Source organism: Centruroides sculpturatus, unplaced genomic scaffold (genome assembly GCF_000671375.1).
Source record: "Centruroides sculpturatus isolate CEXI.00-Female unplaced genomic scaffold, Cexi_2.0 scaffold260, whole genome shotgun sequence".
NCBI lineage: Eukaryota > Metazoa > Arthropoda > Arachnida > Scorpiones > Buthidae > Centruroides > Centruroides sculpturatus.
In genome coordinates, this window is record NW_019384427.1 from 324095 (window position 1) to 348200 (window position 24106).

Sequence of the window (24106 nt, forward strand, 5' to 3'; positions counted from 1 at the left end):
ATATCAAACAAATAATAATATACCTTTAACTTCAATATTTCATAACAAACTTTGTCATTTATTTCACACCATCTCCGGATACATTTTTTTTTTTTTCAGCGCCATTTTTTCCTTCGCCCTTTTTTTTTTTCTTTTTTTTTTTTTTTTTTCTTCTTCTTCTTCTTCTTTATGACCTTCATCTCTGCTAAAATATTTAATTTATTTAACCTTACAACAACTATAATCGTTAAATTTTTAATAGAACGTTTTTCCGTTCTAAGTCACTATTTGGACCGAAAATAGGTTTTTCCGATGCTTTTATTTTTACTAAATTAATTTTTTATTTTGATAGGAAAATCTAATTTTCAACGGTCATTTTCTCTTTAATATCATTAGAGAAATCTTCTCTTTTTTTTTTTTTTATTTTGCAAAATGATGAAATAAATTTTTCTATTTTGTCTAATTAAATAGACAAAAAGAAAAAAAATGATAATGAAGGAAGATTCTTTTTCAGCCAAAATCAACTTTTCTTTCGCTTATCTGAAAATCAGTTTTATGTTAAATGGAGATAAATCGTTCGAGTAAAGAATTTTCAAATCAAAATGACAATTTTAATGGAGAAATATGTCAATAAAGATAAAGGAGAAGATGGCATTAAGAGAATAATTCACAAATTACTCATGCAAACTTTTGGAAATCTTATCGAAGGAAGAATTAAAATTAGCTGATGAATGCTGTAAAATCGAAACGAATGTGAATTTTAAATAAGATCAAATCGTAATAAGATTTAATTTAAAAACAAAATTGAGCTTGGCATTAATAATCTTCTTCTAATTATAATTAACTTCTTAATAAAAATATAGAAATCTCGTTTATAAGAAAAGAAAATTATCATTTTTTTTGTTTCTTCAAAGATCTAATTTTTAATGTATATATATAGGCTATATATAAGTATCAGCTGTACAAAATTAATTTTCTGCTGTCTTTATTACATAGAAAAAATAAAAACAATGTAAAAAAAAATATTGGTAAAAGAAAGAAGTAAAAATCGAGATTATTGTCTGGTGCAAGACGTTCATCCGACAGAAGTTTGAAACGTGTAGTTTGGCTTCGAACGTCAGACTATTATTGGGTCTATTTACAGTAGAAATGGCGATCTAGTACGAGAGAATCACTAACAATTCCTGTAACTTCATTATATAAGGGATTACTTCGATTATCTTAAAAGGTATCTCTGTGCTAGATATCAGATAACATAGTAAAATGGAAATATATATATATATTTATTATGAAAAACGTGCCGTAGAATTTGGTGCATGCATCTATTAAAGTCAAAGTCCACATTTTAAGAATTAACAATTGTTAAATGAACGTTAACTGTAGACTACTACGTTTCAATGACGCAATGACAGACACGCACACGTGACTGGACTTCTTGGAAAGAGTCCAAACGTGGGGAAGCCAATGGCACTTGATGCAAATTGACCATGATATTTACATAAATCGTTACGGATGGAGAGAAATTCAATTAAACATTGGACCTTAAAACATATTGTGCACCTTTCTATCGACACCATCGTTTTTGGCATTGCTTTGAGTACCAAATTTAATTAATGCTTATATTTTCTCATTCTTCTCTCCATTAGAGAATGTACAGTACATTTTTATATATAAAATTCTGATAAAATATATAAAAATATTGTATTATCTAGAAAGAATTCTTAATAAATTCAGTTTGTAGAACATTACAAAAATTAATGTTTAATTAAGAACGACAAGTACAGTACCTTAATCTCTTATAGATGTAGGATGACAACTTCTTAAATTGTTAAAATTGACAATATTAAATTAATAGCTCCATTAAAACATTTATAAAGTTTTTCGTATATTTATCAATTGGATGATTTCATCCATCTTTTTTTACTTGGAATCTAGTGTAAAAGAATAATTCAATGAATTTCAATTCTGAAGAAAATTCTAAATTAAATTACCGTGCATTTTTTTTAAATGTTTCTTTTTAATTTTGCCACATTAACAGGTTAAGATATAGTATTAGAAAGCTAAAAGTAACCAGACATAGAAAGAAAATCGTTTAAGATGATCATCTCTAGCTCTTAGAATCCACTCGAATTAGTTGATGCGATTTGTCTGAGCTTTATCAATATCATAAGTCTTATTCTCTTATGGGAATGGACCTCATCGGCATTGGCATTGTATCTTGGTGCATGACGAAACCGACCGAACATCGATACTTTCTCACTTTCAGCAAAGTGGTATCTTTCAGATTGAACGTAGTCCCATCGGAACCAATAATTCTTCATTATTTGTCACTGCCAGGGTGACAAATAGCTAAAATGGATAATACACCCATCCAATTCTTTCCATTTCGTTAAGATTTCGAATGCCCAATGCCAAATTCTAAATTGAGTTTTATAAAACTCTTAAGAATGTCTTAATCTTGAAAGATTCGAAAATCTCAAAGCATTTTTTTAATATTAAAAATAATTTATTTTCATAAATTTTCTCCTAAATTCCGTCTGTTTAGGCAAGCGATGTATATAATACATATTAATAAATTATTCTTGAATTAATTTAGTTAATGAAAAGCCAGTATATATATATGAAAATTCATTCTCGATACGTAACTAGAATAATAATTATCCCATTTTCGCAATTTTTAATATTCTTAACAGACAATTTTTAACATAAATAAATGAATAAGTTTATATTTAAAAGGAATATTGTTTTCATTCGCTTTTTCTATTAATTTAGGTGGATCATAATCACACGATAACAAAAAACTTAACTAAAAAATTTATATATAATGAATAATTTACTAAGTTTTATTCTTTCACTAAGAAAATTTATGATTTAGCAGCTTTATTTTTTAATATATAGAATCTAGAAGTTCCTATTAATTAAACTACACAACATATTCTTTTCCTTCAGTGTAGCATATGCACTTGATTTTGTTTTTTTCTTCATGTTTTTTGCGGATTTTGATAAAACCCAATTTATTATTCAAAACCGAGATAAACCCTGAGAAAAGAGGAAGGAAAAAAATTACAAAATAAGATTACTTTCCTAGAATAATCTTCTAACAGATAAGAAAGATTTAGCTTTGGGGCTTACACTCGTTTAATAATAAAATTCCTTTTTTATCCCCTCTTGATTTAATCATCTGATACACAAATATAAAAGATGAAAATTTTTCTATGCATATTTTATGAAACCAAATGTTTACTTTTTCCAAATGTTACTCTGTTTATATATATATATGTATATATATATTTAATGTTTTGATCCTACAATTTATATTTTATTAATTTTAATTTAAAAATTCGTAGCTACAATTTAACTGAATGAAAGGAGTAAGAAAAAAAAACTTGTAAAAATTAAATTTGCTAACATTTAAGATGATCCTTCCTTTATGAAATGTTTGATTTACGACAGAGAACTGTGAAAAACATATTCTTTTTATTATATCTAATTAATCAAACATGTGGCGTTAACTAGAATCATGTGTATTACATTATCCAGCGAAGAATATGAAATCTAAACTTCTCATTTCTATCAGTACAAGGGGAGTAATCGTGTAGAGAGTAAGGACTAATTACTAAAACATTGCGGTTCTCTGCACGTAGTTACCATGACAACGGAAGTCAAGCATCCCTGCTTAGTTGTAACTAAACAAACGATTCTCACACGTTCGACATCCCGTTGACAGAGAATCACTTCCTGATTTGCTAAATGTAACTAACAGGGAAAAGAGTCTTTCCTTAACACTGTAATTTGTGGGGATAATTTAAGAATAAAAATGACCCCCTCTATACACCAAAAAGAAATACTGTAATTTGTCATATCCTTCTTTTTAAACACCAATGTAAACTTTGTAATCATTATATTTAATTATGATTTTTAAATTATATTAAATCGCTAACGGATAAATCTATTAAATTCGTATCTAGCTTAATGGAATAATTGTGTTAAATGCAAATTAGTTATATTGTGTTTACATAGAGTATTTTAGCATGATCATTGAATTTGGTCTGTATGATATTAGAGTTTAATCATTAATTCAGTATGGCTGATATATACTTACAAATAAATAGAAAAAAAATTAAAATTAGTTGTGAAATTTTTAAATTGATCAATGAAATGATTATTAATGTTATTGTCCTGTAAACTTTGATATTATGTCAATTAATAAATTCAGCAAAATTCAATTACTTGTAATAGATTCTCTTTATCTAGTAATTTATTAGACAAATTTATAAGAAAAAACAATTATAAAAAATAGAAAACTTAATAAACGATGCTATCAATTTTTAATTATATTTTCCTAATTATCCTTCAACTATATTAATCTTATTATCTGGTGAAGGATATGGAAAAAGCCTTGAAAAGTGAAGTAGTTTTTCTATCATTTATTAATATTTTATTATAAATTCTTTATCTTAGATGTGTGTACAAAAATTACATACAAATTACTAATAAATTATTTTATTTTTATTTATTACTTAAACTTAATTTTGAATGCTTTTATGTATTTTAATGTAAGCTAATATATAAACATGTAAAGTATAGAAAATTTTAACTTGTAGTTTGCTTAAAAATAAGAATAAAATCAAGCTAAAAGCAAGCATTTTTTGATAGAAGATTTTCTTTAATATTTTAACATACCTGGAGTACGAATTTATACTTCATCTCTTTCTCTCCAGTCTGTAGGGATTTTACGCATTTTGATAGCAGGATGCAAGATGATAATTCACGCTTACCGAACATTTATGGGTGGCGTGATTCTGAAGAAATAAGCGTGAAGAGTTACGTGATCATCTAAACTTTTGAATAAATCCGAATTGTTATTTTTTTGTATTCTATTTTTGATATTATAAAATATATATATATACATGTGAATAAAGATACACATAGTTTTAGATTAAACAATTCTTCAAACGTATAATTTGAAATGTGTCCAGAGAAATTTCTTTAAGAAAGTGTATTTTATACAGTTTATGTAGAAGATTGATGATCTTTCGGTACGATATGTAACATACAATAAGAGAATTCAGTGAATATTTGTAACAGATGTATGTCGACGCCCTTGTGGGATGGCGAGACTGGTAAGACAAGTCGGTTTGAGTGGGTTTTTGAACAGTTGTCTTTCTCTGTTTAAGGGAATGGCAAAGTCTGTCTGGTCAGGTTTGTCCGGTCATTCAAAAGAATAAGTCTCCAAGTCAAAAGATCTTGTAAGGTCAGTTAACTTTAGGCCTCCTACTCAAGAGGGATTTCTGACTTGGCAACTTTTTTTTTAAACCTATAAAATAAACAATTAACTATCGATATTTGTATTTATAATAAATGATATTACTTAGTTTGTGTCTTAATTTTTGAAGTAAAAATTATTATAACAGAGAAGACTAGATCATTTAAAATGAGTTATAATTTCGTGGGATTTTCTGATCTATGAATAAGTAAAATAAATGAAATATTATTCTGAATATTTTTATTATTCATGACAAAATATCATTTATTTAAAGTTCAGAAGAGATCAATTAACTTTAACCTTTTGAATAGATTTCTTTAAACTTNTAGATTTTGAGCACTGTTTATTAAGTAGCATTGATATACACGACACTCAGTAATTGCTGAAACTATAATAATATTCTATTATACTTCTAGTCATTATTTTGAAAACTTGCAAAAGTTATTAAAATTTTTATTTTTGGGAAAATAGTCAAACGACGGAACCATATGAAAGAATGGAAACATAAATTATAAATTAATTCTTTTAATTAACTTGTGAACCAAATATGAGATTATTAATTGCTAATTTTGCTTGTGATTTTACTTAATTTGTTTTTTTTTTTCTTTTTTAGTTTTTAACAGCTGACGAAAAAATGCAATTAAATAAATCTAAATAATTTTAAATCATTTTGGAAAATCAATAACAGATGGCGCTGGGAATTCTATAACAAAATAAATTATCGAATAAAATGTTATTTATGTCATTTAAATGAGTCGAACTAAGATCATTTAAAATTCAAAATAATTTTTCTTAGATGAGGATAAATAAACTGGCATTAATGAAAATGAGTTATAATTTCGTGGGATTTTCTGATCTATGAATAAGTAAAATAAATGAAATATTATTCTGAATATTTTTATTATTCATGACAAAATATCATTTATTTAAAGTTCAGAAGAGATCAATTAACTTTAACCTTTTGAATAGATTTCTTTAAATTTTCTTAACTAGAAATGTAATCTGTTAAATGTTAACGCCCGTTTTATAATAATAAACATCCATAAAACTTAACTTATTTTAGCATAAGTTACATAACATAAGGAGTAAAAGGGCGTGTAACTCTATAAGTCTAAGTGTTAGGACAGTCTCCAATTTCTAATAATAAATTCTATAATAGAATTAAAAGTTACTAAATGATAATGCAATTCGTAAATGAATCAGAACAAAGCGATATTAATGAGGAATTTTCCGAATTTATTCGTATCTAAACTATTGAGGTGTTATTTGTAGCGTGCGATAAGTCGTAACGAGTTATCACGGCGATGGTGTCGATGAATGAAGATTACCCCGTTTCGATTCTAGTTTAGGAAAGTATCCCATGAGTAAGCGCCTCATTTCGACAAAGTCACGGGCCACGCCTGGCTGAGTTTTCCATTAAAATTGGCCACGTCATCTGCTGTATATTCAAGAAGGAACATTAATAAAGTGAGAGCTTTGAGTCAGGACGATATCAAACTGTTGGCCAGCATCCGCAGGGTAATAAAACCCAGATGCTTAGACCAACTAATGCTGCTATTGCCGAATATCTACAAGTACTTTGTTTTTGAATCGATAAAATTTTAATTTTTTTACATTTTCTCTGTATCATTTAACAAGAAATGAATACAGAATTTTTAAAATAGCCTAAATCCTAAGTTGTAATTCACAATTTAATATCTTACGTGTTCAAAAATTTATAAAGAAATATGCAAAAATTCGTATAAAAAAAAAAAAAAAAACATAATGCTTAACTTTGTAAGGTCTGTGTTTAAGTTTAGTTAACGTTTTTATTTATAAATACTGTATTTCATATTTTTATATTAAATTTCTTTATTATTATTATTATATTATTATAGATGTATAAAATTTATATTATGTCTGGAAAGTTTATTGATAATATATGCAATAAAAAAAAGGAATTAATTTTTATATTAATATCCTGTTTGTGTTCCTTTATTGTGTTTCCTTAATTGTTTCCTTAATACATTGAATGATTTGAATTTAAAATATTGTGTTTAATATATATATTTTTAACAGCTTATTCTATAAATTCTATAATAAATTACAAGATAATCGTTTTATTTATATAGCTAATATATTAAAGTTTTTCTTATATAGCTTAGTACAAATGTAAAATACATTTTTCTCGTCTATTGATAAAAGATTTTATTCAGATAAAGAGGACAAAATCGGTGATGTAGAGCGTGAGTACTTATAAGTAAAATTCATAAAATATATATATAAAAAAAAATTTTTTTATTCTCCATCATTTTTTTCGTATCAATCAATAAAAGAATTTATAATATTTAAATTTTTAAAGTATCTCTCTGTATTTCTGATTGATTCTTTTTAATCTTGTAAGAATCTCGAATATTTTCTGAAATGAAATTCTGTGTTGTTCTCTCTCTCTCTCTCTCTTTGCTCAATTCAATGACAACAAGATGGCCTTTTGAACTTTGAACTCTATTTTATCTTTCTGTATAAGAGACAAGAGTAACTTTAACCTACGGAATCGATCGTGGATAAGTAAAAACTTCATTTAAAAGTTAAGATCAAAGAAAGATGATTTAGCATGATCCTGTATAACCTTTCAACTCTCGCGGGGTCATTGTCTCGTGAATTTAATTATAATTTATAACTTTTACCGAAGAAAACTTTAAGCTTCATTAATCTTAGAAATAAAGTTAATCGAATAGAAATTTAAAAGAAAATATTATTACAGTGATATGTTAAAATGAATTGTTGTTACTACAGGATTAATAATTTCTGTAATGAATTAAAGTGTCAGTAAAAGAAGCAAATTGTAAAAAGCCTAAAAAAATATATTACAGAGACGTTTTTAAAAATATGAAACAAAAAATAATAATAATAATAATACTGTAAGCTTTAACATTAAGTACTAGTTTATTTAATTAAACAGAAATAAATTTCCTCCCTTAAATAAATATTATTATTTTATTTTTTCTATCAATATGTAAACAAATGATAAATCTTACTTTATTTGTCAGTAAATAATTATAAAAATTATAGAATCTTTATCAAATTTAATTCTTAGTAATTGAATATATATATATATATATATATATATATTAGATTTCTCTTAATATTACTCGCTGGATTTTATGCTTTATTAATTATTGAATATATTTAAGTGGAGCCAAGTATGTTCCTTAATAAACGACCTTTTTATTGATCTATAAAGAAAAAAAAATATATCTTGGTTTTAATTTTGATTTCTGCCATCGATATTTAATTTTTTCTCCATTTTATTTTTGCATTTTAGTGGCAATAAAAAAATATATATTTTTATTTTTCCATTAAACGAAAACGTGTCTCGATATTTAACTTCTGGCAGAGGAAGAAGAAGAAGAAAAAATTGATTTTCTAGTTAAATTTTTGTTACAGAAATTTTTAATTATGAATTTTATATTAAAAAAAAACATATTTATTTTAATTTTTGGAATTTATTATAATTTCTTCTTTTTTTTAAAAAAAAAATTCTTTTGCTTCTGAACAGTTGAAAATAATTTTAATATTTATTAAAATAGCATAAATAAATAACAAGTAATGACATTAATTATTCATTGAATTTGTTTTTAAAAGTTAAATATGCCTTAAAGTTTTTTTTTCTTTTTTTTAAATACATGAATAAAGATCAAAAGAGCATATCAGAGGGATAGAAAAGTGAATTAGATATTCTAATTTTCAAACCTTTTATTTCTGCTTTATAATGCATATATATATATGCAAATATTTGATGGATATGTAAATTAGGAATTTGTAGGACAAGAAAACAATTATTTATGTTGACTGTGCAACATCCAGTAGCATTTTTCTTTGTGAATTATTCGACCTCGACTTTAAAAAAAAAAATACTGGGATGGGGTTGAATAGCATAATCTCACTTTGAATGACATGTAGACCAATTAATCTTAAAGTGCAAGCTAAGATAAGTATAAATCATTAAAACTGCAACAATTTGTCTAAAGAAAATTTAAACAAAAAGAAAAAAAAGTTGTAAAAATAACAACTTCGTAACATTAAAAAAAATTCTAAAAGAATTTTATTTTTTTATTAACTAAGTGAAGCGTTTTGTATAAAACTAAAAGTAGTCGATTTTACAGTCGTTTCTTGTCATTAATGGATAATTAAAATATAAAAATGCTCTTAGTATGGCTTAGCTTAAATTTATTTAAAGTAGTAGTGAAAAGTATCTTAAAAAAAAAAAAAAGTAAAAGCTAAAAGCAACTGTCAAAAAAATTGAATGACGTCACTGTTGGCAGTGTACTGTCTTTATTGTGATTTACAGCATCACTATTCTACTAGGAACCAGACAAGATGGTGTCATGAATATGGCACTATGACAAATCTTTACAAATACACTTATTGCTGGTAATAAATGTAAAGTAAAATTTATTTGAAAAAAAAATAATAATAAATTATTATAAAAAATGGAATGAATTTATGGTTAAACGACAATTTTTTTTAATAATATTTTCTTGTTCTTTTTTTTTTTTCTTCTCCCCCTTTCTTTTGATATTTTTCTATTTTCAAATCGACACTAGAGAATAACGTTTGGTATTCTTGGAATTTAAGGTGGGAGCCAGTATAAATCTAGTGCTTTAGTTGAATATGAGGTCGAGCCGACTCTATTGTCATACGAAAAAAAGAAAGATTAGAACGGTGCAACATTAAATTTCGATTTTTTTTAATACTTTTATTGAAAATAGATATTAAAGGATTACGGGCACGAATGCGTCGATTTGAAATAAAATTCCTGGCAGCTTTCAATGGAAATCGAAAAATGTTTCCGTCTTAACGTTAAAATGTCTTTAAAAAAACAATAAAAAAATAATAATAATAAAGCGAATTTCTTTCCCGTTTTATAGGGATATTGTTATTAATTAAACGTAATCGTCTTTCAAGAAATCCGTGAAGACGAGTCAAGGTCATGCACACGTGAACCAGTTTCGCACTGACCATTGTTACAACAACGTGGGAAGTGCCACGCAATGAAAAAAAAAATGCAAAAACCAGTTTCGTCCAGTACATTTTACTACGTAATTAACATTATGGCAGTTATATATCGAAGACGTTCAATTTATATTGCCTTAAAAGGGACCAACTATAGTAATTTCTCCTTTCTAGAAGCTAAAACTTAGGGAGGTGCGGTATCGCCGTAAGACGAAATTAAACTGTCAAAAAAATTTTACAACTAAGTGTTATTTTGTGTGCAATTTTTTTTCTTTTTTTACTTGAAATGTGGGATGTAGAAGGAAATGTATCCACCCTACGCTGGAATGTCGATCCCTCGGGCAACGTCTGACCGCACGTGAGGTCATGACTTAGTGACGTAGTGGACCCACGGCGTCTCTATTCCGAGAGTCTCCAACCCACAAGACATGAAAGTGCTATTAAGAACTGCTGGAATAGTGTTGTTTTCCGAACCTACAAAACTATTGATTGATGGATCTTCTCGATGTCACGCTAAATGCTTTCAAATTGATAGTGGAAAGCAGTTAGGTAATCTTTACGTTGTGATCTCTCTACTCTTGGGATCAGCTAACACGAAAGTAATAGTTGCATTCTTTTGTCGTCGTCGTCGTCTTCATTGTCACTCCTTTAATTATAAAATTATCACTTAAAGAAAATGCCGATAAAACTTAATTAAGACCATAACATTTGCATGTGTTAAAATTATATAATTTTCAAAATAACATCTGCTCTAGTACTTGTAAACTACTTATAAACCTTTTTAAATAACATCGCCTACATTAAATTTATTAATCTAAAATTAGATTTTCTTTATTCCTTGTTGGCACGAATATAAAAGCATTTAAATGCCAAGAGATTGATTTTAAATAGGAAACTGTGAATCTTGTATCTTCACTATCTTATATATATATATTTTTTCTTGTTTTCTTTTTAGTTTTGCGCCTTAATTAGGTGGACCATCCTCGTTTAAGATCTAATTAGTTCTTTATTCATGACGTCGACTATATTTTCTAACATGAATTTCACGCCTAGGGTAGATGTTCTCATTAGCAGAAGTTTTTCATCCATCTCTTTGTTGTTGCATCAATTGTGCAAAGAATTTTTTCTGTAACGAACAGGTTTTTATCAATGTATATTGTTTACATAGTTTAATTTAAATTCTCTTTTCTTATAACGATTGTCTTTCCCTTTTAATTTTTATATTTGTTATATAATTCTTGGAAATTTATAATTAGATAGACCTACAGTACTTTGAAGGTTATTATTTCATAGATCTTTATCATAGAATTTGTTAAATATTATCTATAAAATTCGTTATAGAAACTTCTAATCTAAATGAGATGTTACATTAATATGACACTTAGAAGCTTGCAGTATTTTATTATTTTGTTCTGTAATTTAAGGAATGTGTTAAGTTACATAATGGTATGAATTACCAGATAATGGGGGGTGGTTATAGACAAATACAATTACGTTTTCGTTAAATTATATTGTTAATTAACTTATTCGACTTTAGTTAATATATTTATTTATTTATTATTATATTTATTTTTAAGTTATGAGTTTCGTGGATTTTCCTTTGTTATATAAATATTTAACTGGATTTTCCTGCTTGAACTAGTCATTTTATGATTTCTGAACTGTTTAAAAAATTTAAATTGATAATATTTTATTTACGTATTTTAATTTTATCAAATATAATTAATTATATATATATGCAAATTTATTTTACGAAGATTAGTTCATTACGAATTACTAAACAAGTTAATTGCTATTATACAAGAATCTGTTTAATGAAAAGTAATTAATGTTTGTGACATCTGTGTTAATGTTCAGGTGATCATCATTATTAAATTTATTCTTTTCATAATAGTTTTAAACATTTTCTGAAGTTTGTTTAAGACGAATCTTAATTTAAAATCAAGACAATTGTGTTTTGAGTATCGATTGCTTCTCAATTCTTTCGATATTTAAACAAAGTTTTACGTGTTTAATTTTTAAAATTTGAGACTATTTAATTAATCAATTCTGCATTAAAATTGTCTAAAAATTAAAACGATTGTCAAATTCCAAGTTAATTTTGTTTTTTGTTCATATAAGCTTAACGTTTATCCTGTTCATTCCTGTCACATTGGATGGGATCAATGCAGACATTGTATAGTAGAATTGGAAGAATAGGAAAATTCTATACCGACCAGATAACGATGACGTATGAGCTCCGGAGAGGGTTCTTTCTTCTGACGTCACATATCATGCACGCGATGCCCAAATTACCGCTCTTGATGTTGATATATGCGTTTCTGAGGAACTGTCACATCGACCTACAATTATGACAGTAAATAGCGAACATGCATCAATTCTTATGACATTAAGAGCATTTTTACGCCCCAATGTCTTTTTTTCTTTCTTGTTTTTTTTTTACATTTAGTCATATTTATCATTTAAGGAGATAACCCGCTCCATTTTCGATTAGTAGATGGAGAAGGAAGAAAATTTGGCTTCAATTTTAATTCAGTTATTCTTTAAAAACTTAAAAAAAAATTACTTATTTTCTCCATCACAAAACATTTCTAATGAACGTATACATTTTTTATGCCCTTATTAACGAGGATTCTGAAAGCTTTGAAATGATTCAAAGTACTGTACAACAACATTGCTTTTACTTGTACAAATTTTCCTGTTTGTAGTTAAAGAAAATATAACTTTCTTTTTTAAAATGTGTTGTTTATTACTTAAAATGTGTAATTTAATCTTAAATCTTGTGTATCTTTTTTGAATGAAACTATTTTTAAAAATAAATGCTCTTATATTACAGGTTTTGTTCGTCGGGTTGTCTGTGCAAACAAAGAAAACTAGTTAATGAAGGGGGGATAAATTTAGCAAATTTACCTTGTAAAATTAATTTTATCTACTAACAAATTAAATTTTGAACTTGCATAAAGTGATGTTTTTTTTTCTTTCTTTTTTTAAACTTAATTCTGAATTTCTCTCTTAACTTTTTACGTTCGTGGTTTAATTGACACAATATTTTTAACCTCTACTTTAAGAATAATAATAATAATAAAATAATAATTAGTTTATTAAGAATTTATTATTTATTTTTAAACTTATAATTCTGTGAATTTATCGAGTAAAGGAAATATTTGTATCATACTTGCAAGAGTATTAATAATTAAATTACAAAGTGGTAAAGTAGATTTTTATATGATAAAATTATAATTCCCCGAGAGTATTATTAACTTATTACTATTTAGCAAAACCATTATACACTTGTTTATCTACATTCATTTATCTACGTTGTTTCTTCTACAGTCTCTTAACAATGATGTGGACCTTGAAGAGATTTTCCAAACAGGTTCCTTTCTATTGTAAATGAGGAAAATTTTACATTTTATCTCTCTCAATGTGTAGTTACTCAATTTATAAATTGTATTTTGTATAAAAAAAGAACTTAATTTTGCGGTACGATAATCGAAAAAGTTAACGCTTTAACAGTAGGAATCTGAATACCGCATATAACTAAAGTTTGTATTCTACAAGCATCTGAAGTAGTTTCACAAACTTTTAAAACTTGAAACCTTTACAGAATAGTAATAACATGAGAATACCTAGAAGAAAAAAAAAATATATATATATATATATATTCAATGCACTCGAGGCTCTTGACCTCTAAGTTGAATTAAGCCACTAAATAGCGTGACTCGTTATCCAGTTAATACCAGGAGTTACAATTAAAACACGTCCGTCAAAATGATTTATAGGTCACAACTATTAAATTTCTAGTGGGATAAGCTAGGGGGTGACTAAAATGTTTTTGTCGCTACGGAATTAAATTGCTACATCACGTGATCCGGTTTTAATAACATTGCTGCAGGAAATTAGAAATGGTTGGCAAGAAAGGAATTTACTCATTCGCTCATCTTCATCCTCTCTAAAAATATTTTCATTTATTATAACTACTTTTATTTAATTAAAAAATATATTTTATCCGCTCTTAATTGATGTTTACACATTTACAATTAAGTTTGACAATGGCGGAAACTTGTAAAGAGAACTTTTTATTTTTTTCTCTACATTTAATCAGTTTCTGAAGTGAATAAAAAAACAAAAAATGTTAGAAATTTTAATGAGCTATTACAATTTTTAACATAGTTCTTTACAGTGTTTTAATGTTAACATTAATGAGATTTATTCGTGTATTTATGGTCATAGGTATGGAGTTACTCGTCTCTTTGATCATAAATATGATGATAAAATCAAATTGCACGAAAATAAAAATAAAATAAAATTCAATAAAGGTAACACACAAAACACGTTATTAAAATGTAACACGATTAGATAATAGAATATTTAAAATATTTTTAAAAAAATAATTTTTTTATTCATTTATTATTATTATTATTATCAGGCAGCTTACGTCAGTGTTCAGCCTGTTGTTGTGTTTAACGATCGAGCTTACATCCAAGGGGAAACAACACATCAAGGGGACAGTTATTCTCGCCATGCTTTCAATGTTGATATCAGCAATAATTTGTTGCCCGACAGGTCGTTGCCTGACAGTAGACACGCATTGTAAGTATTCTACTATTCTATAATGATGGTAATGATGATGTTATCACCGTGTATATGCGACTTAATTATCAAAGAGAAACTAACTAACTGAGATCAGATAATGTTAATAGGAAATATACAGTAATATAATTCGTATAATAAATGTCCCGAATAGAGAGAGAGAACTGGAAAGTATCTATTATTAATGTCATTTACACTTACTTCTAGTTAGGTTAGAACTTTAGATATAAAAATTATCATATTTCGATTTTGACAGTTTCGAAATTAATGAATTAAACCGGAGATACAAAGCTTCCTATTGAGTTAGCAAATGTTTAAGATAATTAATATATAACTTGATAAATGATATATATATACATTTAGAATGAAACTCGGTAAACTAAACACGTACGCAATTAATTAACTGACTTATATATAAATATATTTAATACAACTTTACTAGTTTGATAATAGAAATGATTACCTAGTAAAATGCGTGACGTGTAACTTGAATGATTTTTCTATATATTTTTAAATCGCATAAAAGAATTTCGTGATCCTCATGTAGTGTTCGCATGTACTCATTGTTGATTCCAGAAGGATAACCAAGATAAGAGATTTCATCTCATGTAATTCTATTCGCTTTAATTTCGTACAAAATGAACAGTAAATTTCGTCCATAATTTTATTTAGAATTAATTATAATAATTGCGTAAAGCTGTATATATATAGGCTATATTTTTCTTTTTTTATATACATGATTAACACACGCGAACTCGAAAAACAAAAAAAAAACCTGTTTAGATAAGTAGTAAAATGCCATTAATTTTACTAGAAACAATAGGAAAATATAAGTTTAAACTCGATAAGTTCTTATTAAATTGAAGGACTGTTATAGTCTCTTTTTTTATGGATTAATTTGAAATATAAAAAGTGAGAAGAAGGGAAAATGTGATTCTATCAGCCAAATGAAAAAGCATATCTTACGAGTTATCGTTCCACCTGCATCGAAGAAGGAGAGAGAGAGAGAGAGCAAAGGCGGTCAATAAGTCATAAAACAGACACACCCAAGCCCCATTTTTATGAGTGTTGGAATCAGAAGTAACATCGTTATTTTATCTCACGGCGGAAATCGTAAATCATCCGATCACGTGATCGAACATAATAGGAAAAGAAAAATGATGCTAACATATTTTAATGAAAAATGATGACTTTTTCGGGATAAGTTAAAGAAATGATAAATATTTAAATTTTCAATACGTTATCCGAAATTAAAGTATTGACTTTTTTTTTTTTTTAAATAAAACTAATTAAACGGCTCACGAATAAGATGATTAATGTTACGTATGTTATTGTAAGGAATCTTACGAATAAGATAACTTAATTAATATCTTATCCTTTGGAGGATTGTTTAAATTGTTATATAAGTTACTTTACATAATTCAGTTAATTGTAATGGTAACAATTAACAAATAAATTATACAGTATTATAATTATTCTACAAAATGTACATCTGTGTTTTTAATTATTTTTTTTTAATAGAAAAAAGTTTTATTTAAAAAAAAAAGACTAACTAACTAAATAATTTCTTAGAAATACATACATCTCGCCTTGAAATTTTAATATTTTAGCCTTGAAATACAAGACTTTTATATATATTATTACAGAAATGTTTTCTGTGTCTGAAAATTTATTTTGATAATGAATCACTTGTATAATTTTTCCATTTCAATATTGTTTCGTTTAATTATAATTAAAAGCCATTACTTAATTAAGATGGGGGCGGAAAAAAAAGGCAATTGAATAGCTTTAAAGTTTCTAAACGAAATAGAAATAAAAGAAAGAATCTCATAAGATATTTTTGCATATTTTCCAAACAGAATTTGTGTTAAAATTTGAATTTATATTTAATTTATCAAACATTTTGCTCATTAAGAAAATGGTAAAACTTTTCTTCTTATCTGTTTAAAATTAAATTGGAATGATAAATTTCCACGAAAGAAAAATATGTAGGCTCTTTTCGTTCTGTTTACTAGAATTATGCAAATAAAATTTGTGTTTAGTTGTTGCAGAAACCGCTTTCCATTTTTTTTCTTTCTTTCTCCTCTAAAATAGTATAATTTAAATTTAATAATGAATTTTTTGTGAGGTAAAGAAAAAAAAATGTCTTATCTCTTTATCCTACAACACAATTATTATAAGTGTTTTATGCATAATAATGCATATAAAATAACACATAACTGTTAATCCATACTTACACTGACAAAATACGTTTCTTATTTAATTAAATAAAATAAATCATTTCGAATTTGATTTTAAAAAAATCTCTTCTAAGATATGCTCAAATGAATTTCTTTGTTTTAGAAAATGATATACAAGAATTTTCGCATTTCTAGATTTAATAAATCAGAAATAAAACATGAAAACTGTATGCGTAAATTAAATATATTTTATTGGGAATAGAAATATTATTATAAAGAATGATTGTTTAACTAGTTTTTATTGACAATCTTGTAAATGTTATCTTAACATTTTTATACAGATGCCAGGAAAAGTTATATGATTGGAGTGGAAGCATTCCTCAAGTTAGTGTCATCATCAGTTTTCATAACGAAGCACGCTCGGCTCTCCTTAGAACAGTCATGAGGTAAAATGTTCTATTTATGTCTTAAAACATATAAATTTAAAAAAAAATTACTCTTGCCAAATACAACAATTGTTATCTTGTTTAGAAAAGAAAAATATTCTTCTATTTCCCTCTTATTTAAGCATAGAGATCTGACGTTTATGTACATAGTTTTTTTTTTTTTTTAAATGAAAACACAATAATTTTTTATTAGAGGCAGTTTTAATTATTATTATTTTTTTTTTTCTTTTTAAAGTTTGCAAGCAAAATTAGATATGTATTAAACTTCAACTTCCTCGATAATTCTACAGATTAAAATATTAACGAAGTTTAAGCCATTATTGTCTGTAGAAAATAAGGAAGTTGGCGGCAATAGAACTCTTGATAACGAGTTTCGCATCTCCTCTTAATGAGCCATTATTCGATCTGGAGCGTCATTCCATTATGACGTCAGCAAACAAAGACAGTAGAGGATGTAGAAAGAACAGCAGCGCCAGAGCATCGCATGATCAGTAAGGGAAAAGAGAGAGACAGTGGGAGAAGAGAGGGAAATCGAGCGAATGGAATGACCAATAAAACAGTTTCCGTATGGAACTTAAGCTCAATCGAAGCCTGAAGGTATCCTTCAGTTGATAACAGAACCGTAAAATCTGGTTGCCACCACACACTAACGTGAACAGTAGATAAACAAACGTTATCTTTCACTCGATTTGCCATTCAACGTCATTTGTATGATAATCCACGAAATATAAAACTCCCATTGTTCATCCTGCTTGACTTCTCTTAGCTTTACTTTTGCCTGACTAATGTTCCGAGTTTATTGTAGTATATAATTTATATTGAATCCAGTTTGATATTAAAATTAGAAATAAACATATTCATCATGAAAATGGTTACTAACCACGTTTACGTATATAAAATTTTACTGTCTGAAAAATTAATTCTTTAAACAGCGTGCTGAATAGAAGTCCTTCTGATATTTTAATCGAGATTATATTAATTGATGACTTCAGCGATAATGGTAAGTAATTATAGTATGGAAAAATGAGCCGACTAATTGATGAGAATTAAACAATTATACTTGATATTTCAGCTCAAGATGGAGAACAATTAACGATTCTTCCTAAAGTTTGGCTCTCCAGAAATGATAAAAGAGAAGGTATTATTTTATTTAAGCCAGCTTATTATCATTCTAAAAATATAATTATCGAAAGAATTTTCTGATGGGCCATTTCTCTTCGTTATAAAAATGTGTTTAAGACAGATAACATAGCCACAATTTTTAATAGAAAGTAAAATTTATCGACGAAATACGAGTAATCCAAATTACAAATAAGAATTTTTGATTAAACAAGAGATTTATGAGTATTATAAGTAGTTATTTCGAGTATCATTATGCTAATAAATTGTAAGTTGTTTGACATCTACTTTAATCACTTTTAAAAGGGGGGGAACCATTCTGGTTAGGAAATTGAAACGATAAATATTTCATATAAGAAAGTTAATAAGGATAATTCATTTATAAGTTTTTCGTAAATTATGCTCTGGATGGTTATTTTTATTACTTGTTTATACTATTATTTTTCTAAATAGGGCTCATTAGATCGAGAGGAAAGGGTGCCTCGATAGCTCGAGGAGATTATCTGATGTTTCTTGACAGTCATTGCGAAGTTAATGTCGGATGGATGGAACCTCTGCTGGACAGAGTAACAAAGGTGAAGTTTCTATTAACAATGGTAGCAATAACACTTCAAAATGTTATGATTTCGCTTACTATAATAATTATTAAATGCTCCTTAAATAAATATACTAAATAAAAATCAATTATGCAATTTTGATTTATGTAAATTACGCTGATATATATATTTTTTTTAATTAAAAAAAAACAAGAATAGAGAGCTTCACTCTTTCAAGATACACATATCCGGGATAAAGCAGATGTAGATATATAAAAAAAGAACGATCGCTATACAACTAACAGATGTACAAAACAAAATTTCCTATCAACCCACATAAAAATTGTAAGGAAATCCTCTTAAGAATTTATAAAATCAAGTGTAAAAATAGAAAAAAAATTTTTTTAAATTAACAACATTTTAATACAAATGTAACAGCATAATTATTATAATTATTTAAAATAAAAGAGAAGAAAAAAATCTGCGTAGAGTGCCAAGTTTTTAATAATAATTAAATGTAATTTTAATGTTGACACCTCAACTCCAACTAGTCTTTCAAGAAATCTTTTGCTGAATAATGAGGAAGGGATTAAAGTTCAAGCAACTGGTGGAACAAAAATAAAAATAATAAAAAAGAGGCGAGAGTTAAACGATGTTAAGCGAAAATAAGTGTGTACTTCACAGAAAATGATACTTTGATTAATAGAAAAAGAATGTCTTTCTTGCTTTATCTCACTTTTATTTATCAATAAACCATTCTAAATTGTTGAAATAAAATACATTTTATTTTTTTAAATTTCTGGACATTTTCCAATTAGTAATTATGTATCATTATTAAATTATCTTATTGTTTACAAGAATTAAATACAGTACAATTCATTTTCAAAGCGATTTACATTAATACGTCGACGACTTTTTTTTTAATTTAATTTTTTTATTTAATAATAATAAATGAACCTTTAATGAATTTTATTATTTAATTCCGTATGTGTATGTCCTTCTTCATTAACCATTTTAAACAAGTTTAATGAAATTTCTAACGTTTGTATTAAAGAAAAATTATTCATTTTTTAAAATTAGGAACTAAATTTATAAGCTTATTACTTTAAAATAAATGTGTTTTTCTTCACCAAAGATATTAGAAAGTGCAAAGAGGATTACAATTGTAAACGAAAAAAAAAAGTATAGTCTCTAAGGAGATGCTTTTTTTTATTTCTAAAAAGGGTTATACTGAAGATAACCTCCTTCCATTAAGCCATTTACACTTTAAGTGATGGAAAGTGTCCTATAATTAACCCCAACAATTCGCATTCCTCAAACTTATTTAACTTATATATATATTTTTTTTTATAGACTATATATAATTTAAAATAAAATATAATTTTTATTGTTATTAAATTTTAATTTCTTTTACTAAAATAATCGAAATTAAATTGAAATTTTTTAAACAATATTATCGTATTACAATATTTTATGTTTAATTAAAGTCAATTTATTATTTTGTTTTTTAATTTTTACAAACTTTTATAATGAAAATTGCAGACGATTTAATAAAGCTTATACGTCTAGTTTTAATGGTTACTATTGTAGAAAATTAATTAAATAAATGTACATTTTAGCTTAAGATATTTACGTAAGAGTAAATGATTTAAATATTTTTGATACGTCATTTAATTTATAGTAGTTATGTCCTTGGATCCTTTTATGTAATCAAGTGTTAAATTACCTATAGATCATTTTTTTTAGAAATGATTATTAAGTTAAATGTCACTCCAATTATTTTATTATATAATTTAAATAAAACGTTATAGTCCAATCATAATATACCTATTAAGAAAAATAAATTAATATGAGTTAATTCTTGAAATTTTTAACAGTAAATTATCAAAATATTTTAATAATGATTTTATCCATATTTTTCAAATGTATTAATATCAATTAATTTATTTTTATACGGTATATAAACAATAGAAATTTAATATAAATTGCAGAATCCTAAATTATTAGCTAGTCCAGTTATCGATATTATTGATATCGAGACGTTTCATTACAAGTCTTCCTCTCCTGATCTGAAAGGAGGTAAGTTAAGCTGATTACTTATCGTTTATTCTCCTATAAAACCATACTTTAAATTGCTTTATACTGAAATATTATATTTATAAAAAAGAGTATTAATAGGGGAGAAGATAAATGCTATTTTCTATCATTAATCTTAATAGATTAATGATAGAAAATAGCATTTAGTTTCTTCATATAATATAATTTAGATACGTTGTAATTTGATTTTTCTTATTTGTAATATTATATATATATTTTTTTCTATGTAAGGTTTCGATTGGGGTCTTAGATTTATATGGCTTCCATTGACTGCCGAAGAAAAATCCAAGAGGCAGCATCCGACTGAACCTATCAAGTAAGAAAAACCAGGTGATAGAACAACTCCAGTCACCTGATCCCCTTTCTCTCTAGTTTCTTTCTTTTTTTTTCTTTTTTTATTTAACTTGATACAAGAGAGCATTTCCTCTTCTTCTTACCATCGATTTTCTTTGCCTGTAAGAAAATTTTATAAGTGATTAAATTTTTTTTTCTAAATATAATTTAAGCACATTTTATTCCATTCTAGAAGCCCGGTAATTCCCGGTGGTTTATTCTTAATCCAAAAGAATTGGTTCGATACTTTAGGAGGTTTCGACGAAGGATTAGAAATTTGGGGAGCAGAAAATTGCGGTAAATAAGATACTTATATAAAGTTTAGTGTAGTATCGAGAGATTTATGTTTAAAGGTAGACTTTTTTTTATTGTAGAAATGTCCATTAAAGCTTGGCTTTGTGGAGGACAGATTGAAACTGTCCCATGCAGCAGGGTAGGACATGTATTTAGGAAACGACATCCTTATACTTTTCCTAACGGCAGTGCCGCTACATATCTAGCAAATTCTGTTCGAGTTGCTGAAGTTTGGATGGATGAATATAAAGATTATTTTTACAGTAATCGACCCGTAGCTAGGAATGTTGCTGTATCAAAGTGAGTTGTATTTATTCGAATTTTTTTTAAAATTTAATATAATTTATTAAAAATTAATTTTCTATATTAGTTTGGAGGAAAGAAAGAAACTCAAAAATAATTTGCAATGCAAAAGCTTTAAATGGTATTTAGAAAATGTGTATCCGGAATTGAAGTAAGTGAAGATTATTCAAAATATTTTAATTTTAAAATTCATTTCATTTAATCATTTTAAATAAATAACTGAATAATTTAATTTGTATAAAATTAATAAAATATTCTATTAAAGATGGAATGATATTACAGGTATTGAAATATATATAAGAGAAGTAACTTTATGCTTTTTCATATTCTAATCTTGAGCCATTTTAAAGGAGGAAATCATAATTTGGATCAAAAATTCATATTTAAAACTACTTCATTAAATATAAAAGGCATTAATATATGTAGAGTTAAAAATGAAAGATCGATAATATTCATCTTACTTATTTGTAAAGGTCTATAATTTAAATGATAAAATAATGCGATAATTTTATTAAAATATAAAATTAATCATCTTTAAAAAAATCTGATATTAAAAATTAGTTTGATTTTACTATAGAATAATTGTCAAGAGAATGTATAGAAGAGAGATATAGCCATTTTTTTTTCAATACCGATTCTGGCAACCAGCCAGTCCTCTTCGCATTAGTTCACCAACTAAAGAATTCATTTAACACTCATTAAACATTTTGTCAATGTACAAAATTTGTTATTCTAGAGATAATCCTTTTTTATTTATTTAATTAAATAGAGTACCTAACGGTGATGCTACAGCTTTCGGTCAATTGCAACAAGGAGACGAGTGCTTAGGAATATCTAGTCCTAATTCCCTTCATGTTTTTCTCACTTCGTGTTTATATTCTAGACCTTCTCAGGTACTTTTCTATCAGATAATTTACAAAGTTTTCACCATAGAAAACGAATTTTAATAAGATTTAAAAATTCTTTAACAGGATTGGACTTTTTCTAAAGAAGGGCAATTGAAAAGCAATGGGAAATGCTTGAGTGTCAAAAAAGAAAATCTTTTAAACTATAGCGTCGTAATGGAATCTTGTAATCATAATATTCAACAGGTATAAATATTTTTAAATCTGTTTAAAAAAAAAAACTTTTAATTTAAAAGTTTTCTGTAAATATTTTATAAATTTAACAATATTTAGATACATTAATCTCTTTCACTAAGTGCAGTAACGGTAATTATTGTTCTGAAATTCAATTGTTCTAACAGTATAATGGTCATACTTATTTACTATGTAAAGCATGAATGTTTATACATTATACTTAGTCAGCAAATTGTAGAAAATTGTTATGAGGAAACATTTTATATATAACGGCCCATATATATTATTAAAATGTAGTACACACATCAAGATTTGCATTATCTCCATAATAGGTGATAAAGATTAATTCTTCATAATTAAGAAATATTTATTACATTAATAAGTAGCTTTTAAAATATTTGGAAAAGTGAACTTTTCTTATCTAAAAAGCGAATCTTATTGAATAGTTTTATTTTCACATATTAATATGTTCATTGATAAATTATTTACATTAACAGTGCTTTGATTGCATTATCTGATGGTGTGTTCGAGAAAATGCCAATAAATCTCTAGTATTACAGACTACCAGATGACTCTAGAGAATAGTGGTAACACGGTAGCAGCAAGGGTTTATAGTTGAGATTATCGAAAGCCATCATTTTTCCAGTTTAATTATTAAAGTCAGTATCAAATTAAAATAAACACCGTGCAAGGAGAAGCAGAGCAGAGCTCATTAAATGAGCAGAAAGGGAAATATAATCTTAAAATTATTAAATTAATGAAGAAGAATTGTTTATCTTAAAGTTAAATGAAATTAAGAAGAGAAGGGAGTATAAATTTCATATAAAAACTTCTTGCAAAATAAATTTTTCAAGACGTTTATATATATATATATACATCTAGAAAC

At 26.3% G+C, this 24106-nt stretch overlaps 1 protein-coding gene across 1 annotated transcript in view; it reads left to right on the top strand.

Moving 5' to 3' along the window:
• The window catches only part of LOC111619621 (polypeptide N-acetylgalactosaminyltransferase 2-like), a 47068-nt gene extending 23097 nt beyond the window's left edge, over positions 1 to 23971 (top strand). Inside the window, exons 2-14 of the mRNA XM_023361383.1 lie at positions 14670 to 14833; positions 17355 to 17459; positions 18392 to 18459; positions 18532 to 18597; positions 19032 to 19153; positions 21106 to 21193; positions 21443 to 21527; positions 21738 to 21841; positions 21919 to 22138; positions 22209 to 22292; positions 22911 to 23034; positions 23113 to 23232; positions 23718 to 23971. Of these exons, the coding sequence (XP_023217151.1) occupies positions 14670 to 14833; positions 17355 to 17459; positions 18392 to 18459; positions 18532 to 18597; positions 19032 to 19153; positions 21106 to 21193; positions 21443 to 21527; positions 21738 to 21841; positions 21919 to 22138; positions 22209 to 22292; positions 22911 to 23034; positions 23113 to 23232; positions 23718 to 23738 (1371 nt within the window). The 3' untranslated portion in view covers positions 23739 to 23971. The remainder of the gene's footprint in view (positions 1 to 14669; positions 14834 to 17354; positions 17460 to 18391; positions 18460 to 18531; positions 18598 to 19031; positions 19154 to 21105; positions 21194 to 21442; positions 21528 to 21737; positions 21842 to 21918; positions 22139 to 22208; positions 22293 to 22910; positions 23035 to 23112; positions 23233 to 23717) is intronic.
• Positions 23972 to 24106: the final 135 nt, after the last annotated feature.